The sequence below is a fragment of the Corvus brachyrhynchos genome, unplaced genomic scaffold (genome assembly GCF_000691975.1).
Source record: "Corvus brachyrhynchos isolate BGI_N302 unplaced genomic scaffold, ASM69197v1 scaffold116, whole genome shotgun sequence".
In the NCBI taxonomy this organism is placed as follows: Eukaryota; Metazoa; Chordata; class Aves; order Passeriformes; family Corvidae; genus Corvus; species Corvus brachyrhynchos.
The window spans coordinates 8,698,086-8,722,941 of record NW_008240221.1 but is presented as its reverse complement, the minus strand read 5'-3'; the positions used below and the strand labels follow the sequence as shown (position 1 = coordinate 8,722,941).

Below are 24,856 nucleotides of genomic sequence, written 5' to 3'. Positions count from 1 at the left end.
AATTTTCCATCAAACAGCAATATAATCTGTTGCATTATGCTCTATAGTCTCCCCAGAAATCTCCCTGAGCCCAGGATATTAACATCTCTGAAACCCCAGCTTAAAACTCATGTCAGGTCGAATTCCCAGCAAGGAATGACTAAGCAGGACACAGGCCATACTGGTGGTTAATAGTGCTTATGATTGGCTCACTTTTCACAGTGCACATGATTTTTTTGTGGAGCCTGTCTGTCCCTTTTTAAATGCGATCAAGTTACATTTCATATAGAGCTTTATTAACAGGGCATACAACATGATACAGTTTTGTGCTGCTTGAACGTGGGAGCTATTTCCAATCCAGCAGTTCAAATCCAGCAGTAAGGAGAAAGGCCTTCTAGGGAACCCATCTGCTCAGAGTTTAGACTCAAAAGAAAAGGTGTCATCACGGTAACTGGTCACCACATGGCTATGAGCCATCAACAGAACAAAATCATTAAAACCCCAAGGTATCTTCAGCAGAGATTAACCTTCATATCATTTTGCACAGCTCTGGTGAAACCTCATCTGTGTTCTAGTCATCTTTATCACAGAAAAATATGCTACTAGGATGTTCAGACAAATGGAGAATCTAGTGTAAAATAGGATGAGAAAGACTAGGGTGCTTCAGTCCACAAAATGAAGAGTTGCAGTATGAATTCTCCTTTTGAAAATGAGGCAAAAACCAGGAGGTGAATAAGAGTAAATTGGACTCACCAGTTGTACTGGTACAAGAAAAAAATCAATATAAACTGGTCAAGAACCCAGTCTGGATAAAAACTAGAACATTTCCAAATGCCAATGAAATAAAGGTCTGGAATATTCTTTCATTAGAGAGTTTCAGGGAGCAAAAAATTATAATGGTTTTTTGAGTGGGTTTTTTGGAGCTGGTTTGAAAATGATTGTCTAAAGGATTGCCTACAATTTTGGCGTACAAAGTACAGGGATTTATGGGCTCATAAACTTCTGAGATTTTTAAGAATACCCCCACAAGTAAATGTGGAAAGCCTCCAATTTAAAGTAGCACCATTTAACATTTGCACAAAGGAAGCTGTGATTTGTTACCATGATCAAAAGCACTTTTAATGCTATAACCAATTTCTTATACTGATTAGAATCAGGTGCTTTAAGAACTGCTCCCTTCAACAACAAACATCTATTTATATGCACAGTTTGAGTGTGGAAGCACTAGACAAACATAGATGCAAGCAGTGCGTCTGATGAGACTGGTCTTACCAAAGTCAAAACAGGCAGGCCAACAATAAAACAGCTACGGAGCAACCTGATTCCTTAATGGAAAGATAGATGAATCCTACTGTGAGCTTAGGTTTAATGGCACTGTAGCACCCCCCTGTACAAATGCAATAAATAGTACAGAACTCAGTAAAATATTTATCTGAATGAATTATGAGGGTTCTAGCATAGTATCAAAACATAAGCTTTCATACCCTACAAGTGTGTGAAAAATATTTGGATGATCCCTATAACACTTGGATTTTTCCAGGTATCTGAGTTAAAGTAGTTCCAGCAGAACCTGTTATTTTTATTAATACTTACCAGACACCAGACACTGCTCATTGACTGCATGAGATAAAAAAAAACCCACTTCCACTTATCACCTTAAGGAGATGAAGACATTCAAAGCACATTGAAAGAAACTAAACATCAGCGTTTCTTCCCGATGCTGAGCTATAAAGAGACTGCAAAGGAGTTTGAAGCAAATGGCTTTGCAAACACAGGATTCAGTTGCTATACACAGAAGCTCTGAAATCTGTCCTGGGACATCATCTGGATTAACATGCAGTATTATCAGGCTGGTGGATAGCTTTGAAAGCTCCGTCATTACTCCAATACTGATGTCAGAGTGCTACTCTTTAACCACAGTATTGAATGGGGATCCCCTCACCTTATGTAAAATTAAGCCATATCACCAACTGTAACATGGTTTTATTTTACTGTAGTAGTCTTGCCTCTAATATGTATAAAATCCAGAACAGCATATTTGTATGTTGTTTAGGGCACAGCAATGCTACCACAAAAAACCAAGGAAGTACTCCTGGGCTGGCAGGTGGCCAGGGCATTGCTGTTCTTTCAGTGCAGCTGTACTGGGCAGGCTGGAACTCCAGTGTGAACTTGAGCTGAAGGGACTGTAACATGAATGAGCCCACGATGGAGCAGAGATCCACCTGCAGTCCATGGAGAGTCCCCTGCCAGAGCAGGTGGATGCCTGAAGGAGACTGTGACACTCAAAGAATGAGATGGGGGGTGGGTAATGAAGTTGTATTGAACAATGTGGGACCTGGGCATGATGAAAATGGTATGGAATAAGAAGTGGAATGTGCTGGTTTGGGCTGGGGTGGAGGTAACTTTCTTCACAGTGGCTGGTATGGGGCTGTTTTGGATTCGTGCTGAGCACAGGGTTGATAATATAAAGATGTTTTTGTTATTACTGAGCAAGGCTTACACAGACCCAAGGCCTTTCCTGCTTTTTGTACTGCCATGATGTCAAGGGGGCCAGGAGTACATGGGAGGGTGTGAGGAGACACAGCCAGGACAGGTGACCCTGACTAAAGGGTTATTTCAGACCACATGGCATTGTGCTTAGTATATAAAGAGGAGAAAGAAGGAGGAAAGGGGGGGATGTTTGTAGTGATGGAGTTTGTCTTCCCAAGTCACTGTTACCGTGATGGGGCCTTGCTCTCCTGGAGATGTCTGGATGCCTGCTTGCCCTTGGGAAGCAGTGAATTAATTCCTTGTTTTGCTTTGTTTGTGCATGTGGCTCTTGTTTTCCCTATTAAACTCATTTTATCTCAATCCACAAGTTTTCCAGCTTTTACCCTTCTGATTCTCTCCCCAGTCTCACTGATGGGGGAGTGAGCACACAGCTGCGAGGGGCTTGGCTTCTGGCTGGGGTGAAACCACAGCAGGGCTACTGCATGAACAATCTCCTATTTAATTTGTTCAAAAGCTTATTGTTGTTCAGGACCCCATTTAAAATTGTTCTCCCATTTCACATGATAGGGCTTACAATCTGACTCCAGAATATGCATCCTCCAAAAATCCTCAGCACGTGGGAAAGCTTGTATTTCCTATTTGCTGGTTGGTGATGACATAGCTGCTATTTCATTGACCACATCTTTTGGAATCTGGTGACATCCATCCTGCCATTTTACTCCTAAAAACTGAATTTCCTAGGGTAGTCCCTTGACCTTACTTTGCTTTATGGCAAAACTGGCCTTCAGGAGAATCTGGATTATCTTCTCCCCTTTCTCAAAAACTTCTTTTTTGGTGTTGCCGTGATGCTTTGAGAGGCCTCCTAGACACAGAAACTAGACAGGAGTAAGGGAATAAAGGTAGGTATTTATTTGAAAGGCCTTCAGAGGTACCCCCTGGGGAGCCAGAGGCTACTGCCAAGATGGATCCCAAGATGGACGACAGGTCACGAGTTCTTCACACTTTTATAGGTTTGGTTCATTTGCATATTAGAGTTAATTCTCCAATTAAAGCTTCAGTTTAATGATGTAAGTTCCCCTCCACTTGCCCCCCTTAGAGGCTCTTTGGTTTATACTTTTTGGGCCTAGGAGGGTCTGGGTGTCCTTGAAGAGCAGGCCTGGAGAGGCTTTGTTATGTCTCCCTAGCACAAGAGAGCAGAAATTAACAGGCTACAAGAAACTTCAGAGTCATACACTAAGCAGTACAGTGATTTGAAAAATATGAAAGTTAAAACCTAAGGCATCACCCCCATATGATGATATCAACGTACTGCAAGTGATCTGGAGCCTCCCCCTTTCCCAGTGCAGTCTGACTCGACTGCAGCCACACTACCCCAGCTGCTCCTTCCACCTTGTAACCAACATTACCCCACAGCTCCCCCTGACACATTTACTTGACCAGAAGAGACTGGGAAGAGACTCCCTTTCCCTGCTCCCAACAGTGATGTGAAATGAATAACCTCCAAGTCTTGGCCGTGCTCCCTCCTGGCTACTGCAAAAATTAGCTCTGTCCTTGCCAGAACCAGGACACTGCCAAACTACAAAGCATCCATGGAATTCTGAAATCTTTGGTATTGGCATTCTGTCATCAGCTACCATGGTACCCTGTGGGAGCTGTGGTTCAGTTATGGAATATCTTTAATTTCTCTCTGTGGAGAGGAGTCTCTTGCCATGCAACAACTTCCACGCTGCAGGACAGACTGTTACCCATTAAGACACCAGAGAGCATTGCAGCTGGGGAAGTCTGGCAAGGGAATTTGGCCTACTGTGGAAAGAGATGAGATCACAGAGTCATAGAATCATTTAGACTGGAAAAGACCTTTACGATCAGCAAGTCCAATCCTAAAGACATTTCATCTATAATCTTAAAATGATATCCAGAACCACAAGAGATTTTGGCCCAACATCAAGGCAACCTGAAGAAGAGCCACGAGATTCTTCTCAATTGAATTCCTTCTGAATTCTTTTTCTCTCCAGACTGAAGTTCAGTTCTTTTGAACTTTCTCTTCTGCTAAGTATTTCATTATTTCTGCTCTTTATCTCTATTTTGGAGTAAAACAAATGTCAAACTTATTACCAGGACACAATGCCATTTTTTGACTGAAACTAATGAATGTTCAATGACATTTATTGTGAAATCAATAGAGTATGTGAAACACAGAACAGATGTGACCAGTATCTCATTAGGCCACAAATATTTCTCTTTCCTGTAAAATACATAATCTAGAGCAAATTTTCCCTGTATTCACCCAAAGGCAGTGTAAATCTAGATTGATTTAATTTAAAATACTGATGTTATTGTAGATCACAAACGATCTTCCATTCTTACCTGGCCATTTTTGTGCACGTATTTTGTAGTGTATGAGCAGTTCACAAACTTTTTTTGTATCTTTCTTTACAGTACTGTGAAACATTATTAACCGGGTCTTATAAATGCAGGTATTGGTGTCTAATGAGACTTCCAAGATCACTTAGAAAATCTGCAGGATGCCCAAATCTCAGTATAACTTTCTCATTCAGTGCAATTATTCCTGGTTTGTCTTATTGCTCAAGATGAAGAGGGGAAAAAAAATGGAAGAAGGGTTTGGAAGACCCAATACAGCTTTTCATTAGCAAAGTTTTTCCCATATTCTCTGGAGTTCAGTTGGAGGTTAGGACCATTCTGCCATTCTGGCCTTATTCACAGGGTAGTCTCCATATTTGAGACTGGCTCCTTACATTATCCATTGGACAAGATGGGAATATTCCCAGACCTTATCCATATGTCTCATGGTCCCGCATAAAGGTCATTCATCATTTGGCTTTTATTATTAGAATCTGTTTCCATAGAAGAAGGAAAAGACAGAATTGTTTCGTAACCATCGTGTGAAATGCTGTGAAACCTTTAACTTAACTCTGAACAGCTGCCAGTTCCAGGAACAGGAGATGCATCATCTGAATTTAAACTTCTGTACTCCCCAGAAGCAATATGGAGTTCTATAAGCACTGCAATACAGATAAACACTGATGAAATTGAATACAGTGATTTAAATTATTCAAATTTTTAAAATAAATCAATCATTAAAACCAACTTTTTCACTGATTACAGTGTGCTGGGAACACATCCTCCAAACTTTGAGAGCCTAATCCAAAACCCACCAAAATCAAAGAGGATCAGATTGTTGTTCATTCAAGACTGCAGCATTAAACATTAGACTTCAATAAATAAGCATAAAAGTGTATTTAAATAAATTACCATTAGACTTACAAGTTAAATTTTATGAAGATGCTCTGGGAAGATTTCTCTTGCTTATGTATTGCTTCATTGGAACTGCTAAGAAGAAACGGAATTACTTGAACAGATGGAACAAATCAGTTTATTTGTAGGTGATTACACACTATTTTCACTTGCTATCTCTTTTGCTACAAAGTCGAATTAGTACTGGTATATGGTTGCACACCAGAGAAAATTTCCTACCTTCTTGCAGCACCGAAGACTTACTCACTAGAGAAGTAAAAGATATTGCAAGGTCTCCAAGACTCTACTTAAATAAAGATTCCAAATCAGTGAAATATGAGTATAAATCCAGAGAAGTATTGATAGTCACCAAGGAAAATAAATCTGTCTGAAGAGAAGGAGGATTGAAGATGAGCTAAAAATACAAAAAGATTCTCTTTGTGTGACCCACCTGTATGACAGGAGCTACTTTATGTGTCCATTACTTTGAGGGATATAAATGTGCAATAGCATCTTTAAATATAGACAAAGAGAGAGAATGGGACAGAAGAGTAAAATGTGTTTGTCTATATTTGAAATAGAACTAGATCATAGATTGTATTTTCAATTTAAGAACGAGTCATTCTTTCCTTGTTTATTACAGTCATCAAGTAACCATATATAACTACATACAGACAAAGAGAGGGTTGTATGGGGGCAGCAATTATTAATGGACATTACTGAATGATAAATAAAGAGCCAGCTCAGAACTGGTATTCATTGCACACAGATGTCTGGACCATGGGCAGATGTCTTAAATCGTCTACACAAAGCACTTTTGTGCTATCACAGTAATCTAAATTGCTTTGCATTTGGTTCCAGGCATTTTCACACACTGCTCTCCACTGCACATAAATTCCTATTCTCGAATCCCATCTAGGCTTGAAAGGCCAAATTACTTCCTGGTGAAACCCTTTGGCTTAACTTGCCTCAGTTTTATTGATGCAGACAAACTTTGAGACTGGTATTTTCAATCACAGGCAAATTCATACATAACTCCTTAGGTTATGGTACTGGTTCTGGGGAGGACATCCACTGCTCCTGGAGCACCAAGTTGAAGGAGATGAAAGCATGAGTAGGAAGAAGGAGGGATGATGCCATGGCTTCATGCGCGCTCTGTGTGCAAACCATGATGCCCTCCACAGGACAATATGGTTGTGACCAACACTCTTGAGGGGAGGCTTGCTTCAGACATCCTGCTGTTCCCTCTTCAGGGAAGAAAGGACTGCCATAGCCTGCCTTCTAAAGCTTTAATTCAGGATCTCTGTCTTTTTAAATGCTATCAATCATCATACCTACTGCTCTGGGCTGCAGGGGAGCTCAAAGAAAACCACCATAACTCTGAGACAGGCATTTTCCTGACTCTCCGAGGTCTTAGAACTACTGCACTCCCACAGCAGGACTGTGCTTCACTGCAAATCAAGTCAGTGATGATTTAGGAAATAATTCATATCCCCAGAAGAGGCGTGTCTTACAGCAGAGACAGCCCAGCATAAGTTGCTGAGTTTTAGTTAATGGCCTCATTCTATCTAATGTGTCTGCTCTTGCAGATATCACTTACAGATGGACTGTATGTTTTCTGTCTCCCCACTTTTTTTTACATGGAAAATATTTGAATTAGGCTAGCACATAAACACACTGTCTAGGAGCAGATTCGTGGGAGGAGGAGTTAACAGAGAGAGACAGATGGAGTAGTAGTTTGTATATCTTATTTTGCATTGCAACCCTATGAAGACAATGAGTGATGCATTTCCTAGTGGACATTTTACAAAGGTCACTTTATAAGGGTGAGACTGCAAAATCTCTCTCACTTTTATATTGCCAACCTTCTAGATTAGGGACAGACAGGGGAATCAGGGCCAATCAGGGAAACAGAACAGGGATACACTTACATGACAAAGCAAAGCTTCCTGGGAGATGCCTCTTTGGTCACCATAACCTAGGGAGGAGTCTCTGATACCAGGAACTGTTTCACCAGTCAGCCTTATTTGTCCCCTGTACTATAGGCTCACCGGCTACACACTTTAACTATTCCTATTAGCACAGAGTTATCTTTGATGTTAATTTAGTATGCACTTTTGCATGTAGGGGAAATAGCTTTCAAGGTATAATTAACAGCCATATTAGATTGCATGGACCTCCTTTTTTCCTTCTTGCTCACCTGCTTGCTGTGGGAGAGCTGTCAGTTATCAGCTGAAAGGCTGGTAACATTAAAATACCCTGTACATAGTTGTTAGCACTGAGAGTGTGCATAACACTACCTCCTTTCTTCCTCTTCTTGCCCTGATACTGATTGGAAGGCCAAAAGGAATTCTTTTTCTGTTACTGGACATTTTGGCTGTATAGTTTGACTAAAGCCTTTCACTTAATCTTTATCAATTAAAACTGTGACAGACAAGACTTCTTTCTCTCTTCCACAACCCAGAAACATAAAAGTGTATAGAAATTAATCTACAATTGATGGGTAAAAAAAAAGAAAAATAAGGAAACAAAGAGTCACTGAGAGTGACTGTGTGGGTAAACTGGATGGGTGATGCTTTCAATAACACTGTGATAAGGCTGTGCTGTAGCAGAACTACTACTACTTTCATTCCAGTAAATGGTTTTTAATTATTGTGATACTGTTTAAACTCCAAGGAGTGACTAAAACACCTCTAGAATTCCATTTTGCCCTATAATCTCAGCCTGCATGTGAGTAGTGGCAGATTGAAGAATTAAGGGAAACATGGCTGGAATCTGCTTGGGATGGAAAAGCATAAGCAATCTTGACACTGCCATGGGCCAAGGTTACCATTACTTGTGATGTGCTTGTCAACAGTGCAGATCTTCAAATGTTGAGTTGACACAAACTAGATGAAATCTCAGGCAGTTCTTTGGTGGTACCTAAAATCAAGTTCTGGAAAAATTGAATAACCTTTCTGTAATATTGTAAAAGCACACTGCACAGCAAAATAAATCCATAACTCAAATGGTCTCAGCTCCAACAATAATAAACAGGGTCATGATATCCAATATTTAAGCCCTGACTGCCTGATCACGGGCTTATTTATTATTAGAACCCATTATTTATATAATATCCTTGGTGGATAGTGCTTCTCAGGAAAACTCCCTCTAAAGTTAAAAATGTATCATATAGGGAATTTCAGAAGGAAACAACTGCAACACAAGCCAGTTGGGAATAACACTTGTTTCTGGAGTAAAATCTAAAACATTTTGGAGCATGTCAAACTTAGGATTTCACATTCAATTAAGTTTTTTTATACTCTTGAAGATGTGGGAGGGGTTCAGTAGGTGTCCCGTGACAGCTGCACAAATACACGCCAGTTTAAAACGATCCTGTGCAATCTTTGTTGGGTTTAAGAACGAACCCTGAACAGCAGCCGCCGGCCGGGCTGCGCTCCCGGGAAGGTGCCGGGAGCGGAGGGAGCAGCTGGGCGATCCTCCGGCTCCCTCTCCAGGACATGGGGCTTAATTACAAATAAATCCTCCAGCTCTGCGGCTCGGGCAGCCTTCTCACGGGCAAAGGGAGGAGCAAACCCCAAAAATCACAGAAATAAGCCTAGGACAGAAGAATCCCCAGTATAAGGTTAGCTTCGATATTAAACTCAGTGAGAGAGGGATGCAGGCAGCTCTAAGCACTCCTTAGGAACCACTGCCAAGCAGCAGTGGTGCTCAGCACTTAGAGACAATGTGAATAGACTCCACAATAACCCCTTTGCATGCTATGTGACCTGGCCATGCTCTGAGAATCAGCAGCTCAGCTCAGCAGCTCCAGGAACATCCTGCTCCCACCCGTCACTCACGGTGACCAGAGTGCACTCCTGCTCATGTGGTGGGAAACTGTCACTGAGCCAGACTCAGGGCCCAGGGTCTAACTTCTCCACCTTCAGCATGCAGCAAAGGCAGGGTCCTTTCCTCAGATCTATTTGTAGTCAGATTCATTCCTCCACAGTTTTTGGGTTAATTTTCTTCAAATTTGAGCATAATTTCTGCTCTAGGTGTCCTACAGGTCACCCAATTAGACAGTTCTTCATTTAATTTGTGATGCCCATCAGTCTCCAGTACGCTCCCTTTTACAGTTAGTTTTGACCTCTAATCGTAAAGGTTAACAGTTCCTATTTTTTTAATCCAATTGCCTTAAAACTGTATTTTAATCCTTTGCAGAGGAGGCACAGTGAGTTGGCTTTGGGTAGCAAGATTTTCATAGCAGGGGGACTATAGGGGTGGCTTCTGCGTAAAGTTGCCAGAAGCTTCCCCCATGTCCAACACCCGATACCAGCCAGCTCCAGGACAGACAGACAGACTCACCGCTGGCCAAGGCTGAGCCGATCAGGGATGATGACAGCATCTCTGAGATAACAGAGTTAGGAAGGGGGAAAAAAAAGCCCTATGGAACTGCAGCCAGGAGAGAGCAGAGAGAACGTGAGAGCAACAGACCTGCAGACCCAGGGTCAGTGCAGAAGAAGGGGCAGGAGGTGCTCCAAGCACCAGGGCAGAGATTCCCCTGCAGGCCATGGTGCAGACCATGGTGAGGCAGCCATGCCCCTGGAGGTCCATGGGATCACAGAGATCCACCTGCAGGAGGATCCTTCACCAGAGCTGGTGGATGTCTGAAGGAGGCTGTGACTCTGTGGGAAGCCTCTGCTGGAGCAGGCTCCTGGCAGGACCCAGGACCCCAGGAGCCCACACTGGAGCATATTTGCTGGCAGGACTTGTGACCCTGTGGGGGACCCATGCTGGAGCAGGCAGTTCCTGGAGGACTGCATGCCACGGGAGGGATGCACACTGGAACTGTTTTTGAAGAGCTGCGGCCTGTGGGAAGGACTCACATTGTAAAGGTTTGTGGAGGACAGTTTTCTATGGGAGAGACTCCACACTGGAGCAGGGGAAGAGTGTGAGGAGTCCTCCCCTGAAGAGGAAGGAATGGCTGCAGCCACCATTCTTTGTCCCCCTGTGCTGCTGGTGGGGAGTAAGTGGAGTGCAGGAAGAAGGAATGGATAGGGGGAAAGTGCTTTTAAGACTTTTAAGTGCTTTTAATCTAGTTTTTATTTTTCATTATTCTGTATTGATTTGATCAGCAGTAAACTAGACTAATTTCCCCAAGTCAAGTGTTTTTCCCATGACAGTCACTGGTGACTTATCTTTCCCTGTCATTGTCTTGACCCCTGAGCCTTTCCTTACATTTTCTCTCCAGCTGAGGAGGACACTTGGCATCTAGCCAGGGTCAACCCAGCACATAAGAGCACAGGAGCTGCAAAACAATGGATTACCTCATGCTTTACCAGAACGGCGCCAGTTTCACAGAATACTCTGACTTGGAAGGGACCCACAAGGGTTGTCAAGTCCAGCTCTTAGGTGAATGGCCCATAGAGGGATCAAACCCACAACCCGGGCATTATTAGCACCCTGTTCTAACCGAATGAGCCTTGAGAACCTGAAAGTTAGGAGCTGACAGACATAGACAGACCTAGGAACCAAAGTAGGAGCAGATTTAATCAGTAAAGCAAATAATCAGGTGATGTGAATTACAGGTTCATAATTAGAAGGATAAACAGCTGAAAAAGGGTTTCATCAGTATAAAGGTGGCAGCCTTTCTATTTAACCCAGTGCTAGAAAGGTTTTGATTTCTATGCAAATCTGAGAAAGGAGATTTTTGTGTGGTGCTGTAAAGGAAAAAGCACTTAGAGGCTGAGCAATGGAGCTGAACCTGGTGCAGAGGTGAGAGCTCTTTGGCTGCTAAATATAAATGATCTTACTTAAGATATTAAATATATTGACTTTTCTGGTTTACCTTCCCTGACTCTCTAGTGATGACTAATGAGATCCCATTTTCTAATTTCCTAGTCTGGAGCTGTTGCTCTAAACTTAAGACTAGTTTAATATTCTGATGAGAACTTTCTGAGCAAGAAATTTGTTATCATGTTTTCAAAGTTGAAATTGCTCCTAATTCCTGTCTTCTCTTACAGGTTATTCCTAATAGGAATATTATTCTCTGAAGTACGGACTCAAGAGAAACCAGGTAATGCTGCTAGAAACTGATTTCACATCAGTTTCCAGGCTTTTCCATGGGTGATAGCTAGGCTTATGTGTGTATTTCAGAAGAGTCTGAAGCTCTTGTGGCAGCCTTACCTGCATGTTTTTCTGAGAAAATTTAAACATACAGGGATTTGTTGGAAACTGCACTCTTTAAATTTACGTGTCACTATATTAAGCAAATGTTTCTACCTTTCCTCATTCTGGTGACAAGTACTGATGAATCAATAAGGACTTTATTCTTATTTTCTTGAGTGTAGTTGTTGTTAGTCACCATACAGCATGTAAGAGCTATCATATGTTAACTCAGCTAGCAGCTAAGTACCAGGCAGCTGTTTGCTTATTCCCTGTTCCCAGTGGAATGGGGAGGAGACTCAGGAAAAGGCTTGTGGATTGAGAACAATATTTTAATAATGTGCACTAAGTAAAATATGATAATAATAATTATTATCACAATTTTAATTTTTAAAATTATAAAATGCAAGAAAAATTTGTGATGCACAGTACAGTTGCTCATCAAGACTGATACTCAGTCTGTCCCTGAGCAGGGATTGGTGTCTCCCAGCCAACGCCCCCCAGTTTATATGTAGGGCATGACACTCTATTGTATGGAATATACTTTTGGCCAGTTCAAGTCAGGTGTCCCCCCCTGTGCTACCTCCTGGCTTCTTGTGCACCTCCTCCCTCACACAGCATGAGCCACTTGGAAAGTTTTTGACTCGGTGCTAAACACTGCTCAGCAACAACCAAAACTTCAGTGTGTTATCAACATAATTCTTGCCCTGAATCCAAAATACAGCTCTGTACTAGCTATTAGGAAAAAAATGAGCTCTAACCCAGCCAAAACCAGGACAAAGTATAAAGATATCAGTGATTTGACTAAGAGGAAACAATAATCTTAGCCAAAAGTGCTTCCTTAAAAAACAGAGCTGGTCCTGGAGCAGCAGGTGCAGAGAGGTGTTTCTAGGGCTGTCTGCCCTGCTCACAGTGGGTCCTGTATAAAACACATTAGCAATTCCTAAAGATCAAAGTAAATAGATACTGGAGAAGGTTTTATCCAGCTTGGAGCAATTATATAGCTTCTGCACTGAATCTAGTTGGTAGCTTGGAGTATGGGTGGAACAGGGTCATGCTCCCCAGCATCTGTCTGACTCTCCTTAGTGTGATCATCTCTGATGTGGGAATTGCATCACTAGTTAAATTCAGGCTACAGTGCTGAACCCTCTAGGAAAAAGAATCCTCTCAGGTCTTAAAACATACCATTATTGTAAAAGGTCTAGTTGGTGTTAGCTCATGATGCCATACAAACTCCTATTTGAAGCAACCAACCCCATTTATTAGAAGTTCGTGTCAAATTAGAAGCCGCCTCTGGTCTCTAGACCTACACATAGGACAGTTTGTACCTGCCTCCTGCTTGTAAGAGGTTTGGGAGCCATAGCCTGGTGTATGCTGGGGTGATATCTTGGGACTGGAGCTTCTCAAGCCATCACCTTTGCTCCTGGGTGGTCCTTTCCCAGCATGAGCCAGCTGCCTTCTGGTACCAGTACTTGGGCAAGTGACCAGGGTAGGCTGATGGACAGCTTATGTGGCTGCTCCCCACCCAAACTGACTTTGGGCTCTTCTTATGAATAGAGGGGTAAAGGTGGAGGTTTCTGTTTATTTCGTGGTCTGTTTGTAGGGATTTATTGGTCGGGATTTTTTTTGGTTTATAGGGATGGAGTTTTTTTCTCTTTTCAGGAGTGTGTGGGACTTTCATATTCTGTTTTATTTTATCTGGGATGTTCACATTGGGGCAGCCAATGTAGTACCTTTTTGACCCTGTTCCAAAATCCTATTTCCATGACTGGTTGTTGCAGGTAGCATTGCCAAATCATCAGACACTGTTACTACTAGGATACTAATTTGGGGGCTGGATTTCCCCCTGGAATTACTGCCAGTATAAACACAGCCTGTCACACCTCCTGACCAGAGATGTATGACTGTCATAACACTGACTTTATAAAGCAATCTGGGAAGTAGCACATTTGTTTGTATCTTATTTTCAGTCCCCTCCTTACCAGCCTTCCAATGTATCCAACACAGGACCCATGAGTTCAGAGTGCTTGGGAAACCTTCTGAGGATAACGCTGAGTGCAGAATACTTTGAGAACAAACACTTATCTCTTTCTGTTGTTGGTAAGTTGATGTAGAAGAACGAGAGAATTACACACAGTGAAATGTTTAAAATTCTCTGAGGTGCTTCTATACTAGAATTCCCTGGATTATTCTACTATTATAGAATACTATAGGTTGGATTTCATTGTAAGTAAAGATAGCTTCTACCTTGATTTTCATATAACCTATACTATAGAGTTGTATTTTGGTAACTTAGCCATGATTAGACTTGATTTTGCTATATTTGGGCTCAAATTGAAGTGTACATGGTAGCTTCTAGGCATGTTAAAGCTAGTGGATTTTCTTTGTGATAAGAATGTTTTATAGTAACTGTACACACTACTCTGAAAATTCACTAGCTGGAGCTGTCACTACATTACTTATTTTTGCTCTAGTGGCTTTTCACCTTCTTGGCTTCAGCTTGGTGGTGGCATATACTTAATGAAGTTTAAGAAAAACTAGCTGGGCCCCCTAGCTATGGACTTAGTAGCCAGCAAGTGGTGTGTTTCTGTGAAAAGCATCCCAGAATGCCCTGGAAGGGCACAGTGATATTGATTTTGGGCTATAAACATCTGCTGTAAAATGTATAAAATGTAAATTTGGCCTTGAAAAAGGTCTCTATGCCATCCATTTTTCTAGAAGGTTAAACTTGTGTCAAAACCTACTTAAAATGTGCTCTTTGCTCAGGCATCTTCAGTCACACACAAAGACACTTTGCAGCTGAGATACATATATCTTACACCATAAAGCAATTATTTTTGGAAGGAAAAAGCCCAAAACAACTAAAACACAAAACAACAGAAAGCTCAAAATCATAAAAATGGTTTTTGCATACTGAAAACATCCAAGCTAATCTTTAGTGTGTTCACCATCCTGGCAGATTGTCTCCTGAAGAGACTCTGCTGGGCAGGCATCAGAGAAACGTGAACCTGTGCGAGCCATAGGTCAGCGTCTGCATGTTGCTGTTGCCATCTGTCAATCCTGGCAACTTTGACACTGATGACCCATCTGACTGTTCTGTGCTTACTGATTCCCCCTTTAGGATTTAACATCTTTCCATGTTGGTGGTTTTAGGGTTTTTTCTGTCTTCAGTCCTTCAGCTGCAATTGTTCCCTGTCCCAGTGTGCTGGTAATCTTACCTTTCTTTCTTTCTGTAGACTCTATCACAGCCCTTTCCTCACTTTGCAATTCTCTGAGCCCAGGGGATGCAGCTGGGCTGTATCAGAGCAGGTTTCTCAAGGAGTTTGCAGAGCAGGAATTACACTTGTTAATACAGCTCTTTGATGTTTATTTGTCTGTAGATCAGTCTGGCACAGCCTGGGAGCTCGATGAGGCCATGGCAGCACAGTGTGGCTATACAGTAACTTACAGCTCCTGGGGTAGCATCGAGTTCCGTGCTTCTGCACTGAGCTGCCATTCTTGCTTAGAGGTAAGTCTGTGACAGACACTTTGACTACAGTGCTCTTGTACACTGACTTTATGTGAGAAATGACCAAATTATTGATGGGCATTAACTGAGATGTCATAATGTCTTGCGTATTTATTAGCAGAAAATAGTTTCTTTCTCTTCTAATGTATCCAGAGGTCTGAGAATATTCCATGCTACTGTCATTTGGATGGCCTACAGATGAACACATGAAGTATATCACAAGTGCCCTTGAAGGGCAACTACTTTCTTGTGGATAACTATAGGGAATTCTATCTGGCAGCCATGTTGCACTCTGCCCTAACAATATTTAGTGTCTGGAAACACATCAGGGTAAAAACTCAAGCTTTGGTATGTGGCTCACTGCTACTATGTCATCAAACACAAAATCAGCTATAGCTTAGGTCTGTTTGGTCTGTTTTTTTCTTATTGTACACTTCTGGGGCTGTGCAGAAGGAACAAACCTGCTGCCCAAAGTATTTATGTTGCTGTGTATATATACACCTACATGCATATATCTTGTATAGTTAATGAAGTTGAAAGTGATAATGCTTCAGTATGGAGTTGCTCTTCTGTGCAGAGGCTGGTGGGTGTGTTTTGTAATTTACTTTTGGGTCACAAGGATAGGTGATGCCCAACTAGGGAAAAATCAGTCTAACGAGCAAATGCTCCCTTTGTCCATGCAGAAAGATGTGTTCACAGTAACTATACAAATCAAAGCATCTCCTACTTCTGATATGAGCAATGTTACAACTCATCTGAAAAGTGCAAGTTGTCACTATGGTCCGTGGAGCCCCAGAGAGTTAATATGTGGAAGTAACTACATGGAGGTGAGTACTTATGGGACAGTGCTAAAATAAGGAGGTAAGTACTGCAAGGTACTCCTAGATTGTTTCTAATACATATTCCTAGAATCTAAGCAGCTTCAGACTGTCCCACCATGAGCAGCTCATGAGTGAGTGCACAGTATGCATCTTGAGTGATACATTTATATTATGACTGTAAACCTGTATTAGCACTAATAGCTAATCAGGCTGTGGAAAAGGTAATCAAAGGGTTAAGCTCATGGATTGAACCCACTGAATGTTGCCCCAACAAATCTTATTTGAGACAACAGAGAGGTATGCTTCCTGAGGGAATCTTCCCTGCTGAATTTGCTGGGGAGGAGTGCAGAAGGGGAAATGGACTCCTTTTGGAAGAGGACATGGGAGTCAAGAATAAACTTCTGGTCTTAACTGGAAATAGAAATTAGAAAGGTGGAAAATAAAAAGAAACTGAAGTCAAGCAGACTATAGGTAAAGTACCAGGCATGGTGACATCTCCATCTAGGAAATGCTGGTTTCCCTTGGAAAAGGCCTGTAGAGTGTTGAAGACAAGGAAACAAGTGCTATCCACAAACCCCTTACAGATGCTTTTTCCCTTCAGGTTTCTGTCAGGAGGGAGGTTCCACAGACTATAAAAGACTTTGTTCAAGATGAACCTGAGGACTGGACTCTTGTCTTTCCAGAGGTAAAACTATTGGTTTTCTTCCTAATAAAAGCTAGTGCTACCTCTGGCCCAACCATCCTTCTATTCTATAACCACACAGTACTTTCAAAAAGTGTTTATTCCTAAGTAGGAGTAGAAGAAATTCTGTACTAAGTGGTTTTAGTATGTTTTTGTAGATTAGATGTACAGACAGCTGTCTGTAGGCTGTGTCTCCAAGAAAGAAATCAAGTCTTCCCCAGGCAAGGGACTGTGCAAAAAAACCCAAAACTTCAAGACCCCATGGCCCAGAAAAGAACAGTGAAGAGGCTTTTTTCTTCTTGGACTCTGTATGTGCAGAGTCTGCAGCAGCACAGTTAGCGCCGTTAGTTATTCTCTGATGCCCTTAATATGAAAAGTTTTCTGTATGCGTGAGGTGGGAAAAGCTGGAAGGGTAGCCCACTAGCAAAATTTAAAGTAGGGGAACAAAACTGCTGGGAAATTCAGTACAGTAAATCATTCGATGTAGTAAACTTGTTACTTTGAACATCATATTTAAACTATTGATGAATTTCACTGAGTAGGCAAAAGCAGAAGAAGCCTCAATATGGCAGGTAGTGTTTCATCAGCCAGAAGAAAAAAGGTCTCTGCTTGTGAGCAATGCTTGGAGTGCAGGCTATGGACTCAACACCACAGACTCCAGGGTTCTGCTGCGAGTGCCACACACTGCTGCCCAAGTTCAGCTGGTCAAGGTTGGTGTGCGCCTTCTGGCCCAGCAAGCTGCCAGGCTGTGCAGGTGTAACCAGGTGTCTTCCTACAGGATCAGGGAATTACCTTTTCTGTGCTGAGATCAAGTACATTTTACAAATACCAGTGGGTGATCCTGATGGTGGATACTGGTGTGGCATGTCCTGTAGGTAAGGAGGGTGGTACCCTTCTCCAATGCCAAAATGTACAGGGATAGACTCATGACTAATGAGCTGACAGCTTTCATGCCTTGCCCCTAAGATGGTGTGGACTACGCGAACAAAACAATCACCTGGACTGTCCCAAAGTATATTCCACCTCTCTCTGCTGGCGTGACTAGCTTTAAGGATGTGCTTGTGGAAGCTGGTGTGGATCTACGCAAACTCTCTGCCAAGGAAATGGCTTCCAGGAAATATGTGTTGTTGAATGAATTAAATGCAATTATGATGAAGATTCCAATAGGTGCAGAAGGTGGTTATTACAAGGTCAGTGACTTCTATTAGGTGTGAGGCAAGCAATATTCTGGGGTTTTTGTTTGTTTGTTTGTTTTCTGATGAGGAATATTTCTTCATTTTGTTCCTTTCAAATGAAAGATGGGAATGAGGGAGAACAAAAGGTTTGTTAAAAACTCCAGAAGTCCTGACTAAAGATAGCTTTTGAAATCACCACTTTATGAAGAATTTCTTTTCTTGCAAACACAGACAGAATCCTCCACAGAGCCATTGATTTGTGATTTCCTCAGGTTAACACGGAGCATTCATCTGTTAGTCCTGATGTATGCTCCTTAGAGACAGCTCTAACTGGACTGTAAGGCATGCATGGGTTCTGTTGTATTTTACAGAGACCACTAAAAAGAATGGGAATAACCCATTAGTCCAGCAGACCATGTGCTCTTGGGATGGGCTGAGACTACACATGTAAATCCAGTTGTTTGGTGTGGACTGAGTCCTGGGCAAATGTAGCAACTGCACTTCTACTGAATTTGCAGGAGCAGCCCTTTCACTGTGAAATAGTCCCCTGCTGCTTTGAAACTTGGGGAGTGGGAGATAATTTTCCAAAGGAAGTACTGAGATAATCTAAGCAGGGATACAAGAGCTCAGGATTCCTTAGTAGAAAGGGCAATTGGTTGGCACTGTAGTTTTAGCTGACCTTGAAATGATCCAACAACTTTAATGCAAAATCACGCCATACTAAAGTGTGCTGACTTGAAATTCTAGACTTCTGTGAGCAATGGACAGCTTGGGACAAAATACAGCATCAACCTGTTCTTGGAACACCAGTGGGAAGACAGCAAATGGGGGCTAACCAAACATACTATCATCAAGGAAATAGAGACACCATTTGAACAAGTAGAAGTTTCTATAACAAATAGTAAGTAGCTGAACATCAAATTTACCAAAGGTTTTGGTACTGTTAAGAGCTTAATGCTACTTCTCCTTTTCAGATTTAAATCTGAGTGCGAGGCTAATGAATGTGACAGTGGGAACATTCCTCCCAGATGTTGAACTTGTGAACTTAACCATTGAGGGGGTTGCTGTGGCTGTACCTGAAGTTGTTCAGCATGGCTACCTAATACACAGGGCCAGATACACTAATGGAAGCCAAGCATACGTAATTCAAATCCCACTTGATGCACCAAGTGTTAAAAAAGAGGTGTGTACTAAGACACTGCAGCATCCCACAGTATAGAAATGATGATATCACTTGGTGATTTTTCCTGTCTAAATATGATTTTCCTAGTACATGAGAGAGGCCATGAGAGCATACACCCTGAATGTCACGCTCATATTCGTCACCCATCCATCAAGTGAGACCTTTGTCATCCCAGTCATTGCACTGTCAGCTGTGAAAGATGCAGGTAAACTTTGCGGAACTTGAGCAAAACTGTACCAAGCTGGCTGTGAACTCTGCTGTGAACTGGATTAATTTCAGCCAGGGATACTGCCAGTCCCAAGGGGCTGTATTAAACCAATGGCAGCTGGCTGAGTCTCGGCTGTTTTGCAGTACTGCCCAGCGCAAGAGGGTTTTGTGATGGGAGGAACCTTCATCTCATTATCAGTCATGGGAATGTGGACCAAAACTGGCTACCTTTCATCTCAGACTGGCACTTGACCCCAGAGGGTGCACAGAAGTACAACTACAGTCTGAGGGACAATGGCACTCACCTGGCAATCTCTGTCCCTTTCCTTTCTTCCCACGTGAACTATGAGGTAAGGCTGCCAACATGTAGCAACTGAAAGACATGTTCTAGCTGTGAGATGTCAACATGACACACTATATTTTTGAAAGCAAAATAAAACTTCTTTGAGACAGTCTTCAAAGGTGTGATGGAGGATTGTTTTCTGCCTTTGTAAGAAAACTTATTTTTTCCTTGGTTAATTTTGGCAGAAATGGGCAAGGAAAGAAAGAAACATATTCTGCATTTACTTTAAGGCTGAGCATCTTTAATGACAATTATACATGCAATGCAGTTTGTAGTGAGTTCTATTGCAAAACAACTGAAAAAGCTCACTGTGTGAGCTTCTGGATTCAAAAGATACATCCTGTGGGTTTGACTTTGGTCAAGCATCATTACCTTTGGTTTGTGATAACCTGCCCTCTTAGATTTTGAATGCTTTAGTTGAACAGGTTGTTTATTCTCTTGTTTAACCTGTGATTGTCATCTCTAGGGCTTTCATACCTCTGCAATAAAGGCTTCATTCTACTTGACCTTGAAGGATGGCCTCACCTTGGCTCAGAGGAGGGATTTCTCAGTCTCCTGCATATTTTCACCTTCAGAGCTAATACGTAATAGCATGTTGGGGCTGTTAATGCTATTTGAGTTGCAAAACTAAGTCATGCAGTCTGAAATGTTTCTAGATTTTAGAGTTCTGTGGCACTCTGTTTTCTTGTCAGGTATCCTACCAGTTAATATGCCACAAGGCAAGCCAAATTAAATATTGGAGTGACTATGCTGCCTAGTACGGGAATGGGGGAGGGAGGTGGGAAAGACTACTTCCCCTCACACCTCCAAAATCAAGAAGCTTTTTTAAAGAGTTTTTGTGGTTATTTTGAGAGTTGAATGAGGTGGGGGGATTTGGTGGAATGTGGGGAGAATCAGCATATAAATTAGTCATTCTAAAGCTATTCTTCAGTATTATGTCTACTGACTATCTTGGCTAGAAAAATCCCTTTGAAGAGGGTGAGAGCTCCTTGTGAGCTGCTAAAAGAACTTTTCAACAAATCCATGCAGAACATCTTTGTTGTTAGGCTACAAAAGCAGCTTGAATCCTGATATTTCTGAAAATATATATTTCTCTTTCAGAGTGCCTGCCCAATGGCACTGTGATTATTACAGCAATAAAACTGGTAGGTGATGAAGACCTGGACACTGCTCTGCTTGTCTTGAGGGACAGACAGTGCAAACCCAGTCTGGTGACAGAGAAGACTGCAACCTTCAAGTTCAATGTGAACACTTGTGGAACAAGTAGAAAGGTAAGGACTTAGTCACATGAATTTTACTCTGCATTGGGGTAGGGTTTATTGCTAGACCTGGCAGAGGTTCAGAGGTGAGCAGAAGCTACATGGAAGTCATAGCTGAAACCAGCACAGTAGTACATCTATACTCTTTTTCTGAGCTTACTAAGTTTGGTTGAGAAAAAGTTCTTATTTTGTAAGAGTGTTTTTTTTTTTCAAGGTCAGAGGTGCTTTCTGAAACTAGCCTTCTGTTTGACACTTCTGAATTGTTCAGTAGTGGGCTTGAATGCAAATTAATGCTGGTGAGATATACTTGTATGTCTTGCAGAAGCTGGCTGGATGTTGCTAATGACTATGTAGCCAAAGACTGGTGTGGGTACTGTTCCTCCACCAAATACTGTACAAATAGAAAACAGACAAAATAACAAAAAATCAGAACATGCCTAAATTCAGATCACAATAAATGCAGCTTACTTCTGCATTGTTGCATCTCATTCTACTAACTGATTCAGTAAACAGACACAGCTGTTTTTCTCAGGACCCATGCACTCCCTTTCTAAGGTGTTCTGTCATATTCAAGCTAATAAACTTTCTTCTTGACCATGGCATAGCTGTTAGCTGTGGTCAGCTTTAGTTCAGTGGGCATTGGTCTGCTGGCTGGTAATTTCTGGCCATTTCTAAGCATACTCTGCTCAGTGCAATCTTCCAGTCAAGTGGAGGGACGTAGACATTGTGCCAAACACAAATCAGACTCTAATGGGACTCTCTTGTTTGTAATGATGTACACCTTTCAGTTCAACGGCACAACTGTGACGTATGAAAACGAGGTACTCTATTTCAGACCTGGCAATGATACACCCATATACCAGTAAGTGTCATTCCCCATAAAAAGCTTGTACATGTTATTTTTGTTGTAAAAAATCTAATGCTAAACCTATTTTCTCAGACTGAAATTTCTCTGCTCGTATGCAGTCGAGCAGACAGTTGATGCCAGATATGAATCTAAGAAGAGCCCACCACCCAGTATTAAACCAGGGTTTGGCTGTCTCACTCTTTCATTGAAGCTTTTCAAAGGTAACATTTATGAGTTACTACTGTAAGATGATGCCTCTGCCAGTAGAAAGGGCTGACTGAAGCCTGAACCAAACACTCACCCTTTCTGGAGTGGCCTTGATTTTTCCCTTCTCAGTATCTATATCGAGACAATTTTGAATTAAAATCTTACTCTAATGCATTTTTGCAGAAGGAGTGTCTCACTTCTGGATCCTCAGAGCCAAGGAATATAGTTGAGATTTTTGCTTTCATTGCTGATCTTGCTTTCTTGCCATTCTATCTCCATTTCTTGACATTCATATGCTGTCCCACGTTTTACTATTACAGTGCTAGAGCAAATGGTAGTGGGAAAAGGAGTGAAGCAGAAAGTTCATGAATACTTACTTCATAAAGAGGAAGCCCTAATATCAGTACTATCTTGCAGAGAAATCCTATTCAGAGCCCTACCAGGAATCAGAATATCCTGTGGTAAAATACCTGAGGGAGGCCCTGTATTTTGAAGTTGAGCTGCTCCAGCCTAAAGATGCAAGACTGGACCTAAACCTGGATAACTGTTGGGCTACAAACTCCCAAAGCCAGGACAGCCTTCCACAGTGGCACATCCTCATACATGGGTGAGGAGGACTTCTCTCCTGTTTGGTAACTGTTCAGCGCAAGGTGCTGTACCTCAGGTGGGAAGAAAGGGGAAGAGGTAGAAGTCATCTTGGATGCAATTGCTGCTAGGCTGTGGGGCACATGTTGGTGTCAGCACAGTGGCTGTGCCTTCTGGGGGCAGCAGGTCATGTGAGTGGCCAGAAGTGCTTCTAGCTAACAGTTCTGGCTGGAAAGAAAAAACAAGCAACCCTGACTGTGGCCAAAGGGAGGGATCATGAACTGGGGAGACTCTATTCATTCCCCTATGACCCAAGGAAAATGGAGGGGGAAGCTCCTCAGTATTTTACCTCTTTGTTGTGTTTGAAGATTTGGTTGAAGGTTTAGATTAAATACATTTTCTCTCACTTTCCCAAACAGGTGTGAAAACAACAAAGACTCCTACAGAACTGTCTTCCACAAAGTTAATTACAGCCTCAGAGCAAAATTTCCTCAGCACCTAAAGAGATTTGAAGTGAGGATGTTCGCCTTTGTCCAGGGCACATCTCTGTTACAAGAGCAGGTGAGATGTCTCTGTTCTATCTTGAGCTGATAGCAGTCCTGACATGCAAGCCCGGGGTGGTGCATGCAGCCAATGCTGTGTAAGGGCTCAGCTGGCCACATGCTGCCTGGGGCTATTGGACACGTCCTTGAAGGAATAGCACTCTGGCAGGGGTCATAAAGACCAGGCACTTGTGTTTGGTTCATAGAACAGAATTATAGACTCATTCAGGTTGGAACAGACCTCCAAGATCTTAAAGTCCAATCTTTGATTACCGTCATGCCCACCAAATAGTATTGTCAAGTGCTGCATCTACTCATCATTTGAACACTTCCAGGGATAGTGATTCCACCACTTTCCTTGGGTGTTGTTCCAATGCTTTACCACTGTTTCAGTGAAAAAACTTTTACCTAATATCCAACCTGGTGCAATTTGAGGCCGTTTTCCCCTTGTCCTGTCACTAGTTGCCTGGGAGAAGAGGCCACCCCCCACCTTGCTACAACCTTCATATCCTTTGGGGTCGGTATACATGGGGTTCCAAATAAGACTTCCCTAATCTAAGTATTCTTGTCTTGTAGTTGTATTTCCACTGCAGTGTGGTGATCTGCAACACTAAGCAACAGCCTTTAGATGCTTTTTGTCCAAGGAGATGCAATCCTGGACACAGACTTGGTAAGAAAAGAGACATGTCTCAAGTCTCTCTTGAGTCTTGCTCAGCAATGACTGGTGTCAGGTCTCAGAATTCTAGTCCTAGAATATGCTGTGCAGGGACTTAAAAGCTGAAACGTCTTACAGCCCACAGTGCACATCCACATGGGCAAGTGTCTTCTGGACCAGTGCTTGTTAGGAAGAAAAACAATCAGGAGAGGTTGGTGTCAATCTTAAATTATACTACTGGAACACCAAGTGTACTGCTGCTGCAATATAACTGACTTGTGTGTACTTCTCTTCTCCCTGCAGATTGAATGCACTGACTTCTGACAGACTAAACAAGAACTACTTTGGTTTATGAAGTTGCAGCTGGGTGGCCTAAGCAAGCATAGCCTTCAGCCTAGATTCACAAGTAAAGTAAATTAAGTAGATCTGTTTCTGCAGTATCTACAGGAAAAATAGATTGGCAGTGTCTACCGAAAAAAGGGTCAGCTAACCACTATTGGGTGTAACTCTAAGTTAAATTAGTGTTGTTCTTCTCCGTTCCTCTACAGCATTAAACTCTTTGTTCATCTGACCTAATCTGCTTAGCTAACATGTCTGAAACTTGTGTTACTTTGCAGTTAGAAGCATCTGTTTTGGGGTAGGGGAGGAAGATGGCAACAGGTGTGAACTTAATTGTAAATCACTTTGAGGGTTTTTTTTTTTTTTTAAGCTTCAGTATGAACAAAGGACTGCAAGGAGCTTAAAGTCAGTAAAAGAAAGTGAGGTTTTTTTTAAGTAAGATGGGGATGAACATCCTTGATCCTGCAGTGGCTGCTGACAGGAAAGCTGTAAACTGTGATTCTTGCAGGAGTGTTGTGGCCCTGCAATGTCAAGTTGCCTTCCCTAGGTGGCTGAAACCACTCAGAAGTAGCATCAGTGACTGCTTAGCTGAGTATGCTGTCAGCCTAAATGGAAACAATCTTTTAGTGAAG

General features: G+C 42.1%; 1 protein-coding gene across 1 annotated transcript; it reads left to right on the top strand.

Annotated features, from left to right (window-relative positions):
• Positions 1–13,883: 13,883 nt before the first annotated feature.
• On the top strand, positions 13,884–24,240 carry LOC103622858. The gene is made up of 20 exons (XM_017744914.1): positions 13,884–13,971; positions 15,252–15,379; positions 16,063–16,206; positions 16,802–16,885; positions 17,425–17,592; positions 17,661–17,757; positions 17,849–18,072; positions 18,805–18,958; positions 19,032–19,240; positions 19,328–19,445; positions 19,592–19,797; positions 20,257–20,374; positions 20,892–21,061; positions 21,838–21,911; positions 21,990–22,117; positions 22,521–22,710; positions 23,108–23,249; positions 23,807–23,900; positions 24,024–24,096; positions 24,189–24,240. Exons 1-20 carry the CDS (start codon positions 13,884–13,886, stop codon positions 24,238–24,240), a joined length of 2,661 nt encoding a protein of 886 aa, XP_017600403.1.
• Positions 24,241–24,856: the final 616 nt, after the last annotated feature.

Bases quoted from the DNA above. Each gene is read 5' to 3' on its own strand.
- LOC103622858 (XM_017744914.1), top strand. From the start codon at position 13,884: ATGAGTTCAGAGTGCTTGGGAAACCTTCTGAGGATAACGCTGAGTGCA. The intron at 16,886-17,424 runs GTAAAACTATTG...TTCACTGAGTAG, and splicing joins GGACTCTTGTCTTTCCAGAG to GCAAAAGCAGAAGAAGCCTC. The intron at 20,375-20,891 runs GTAATAGCATGT...TTTCTCTTTCAG, and splicing joins TTCACCTTCAGAGCTAATAC to AGTGCCTGCCCAATGGCACT.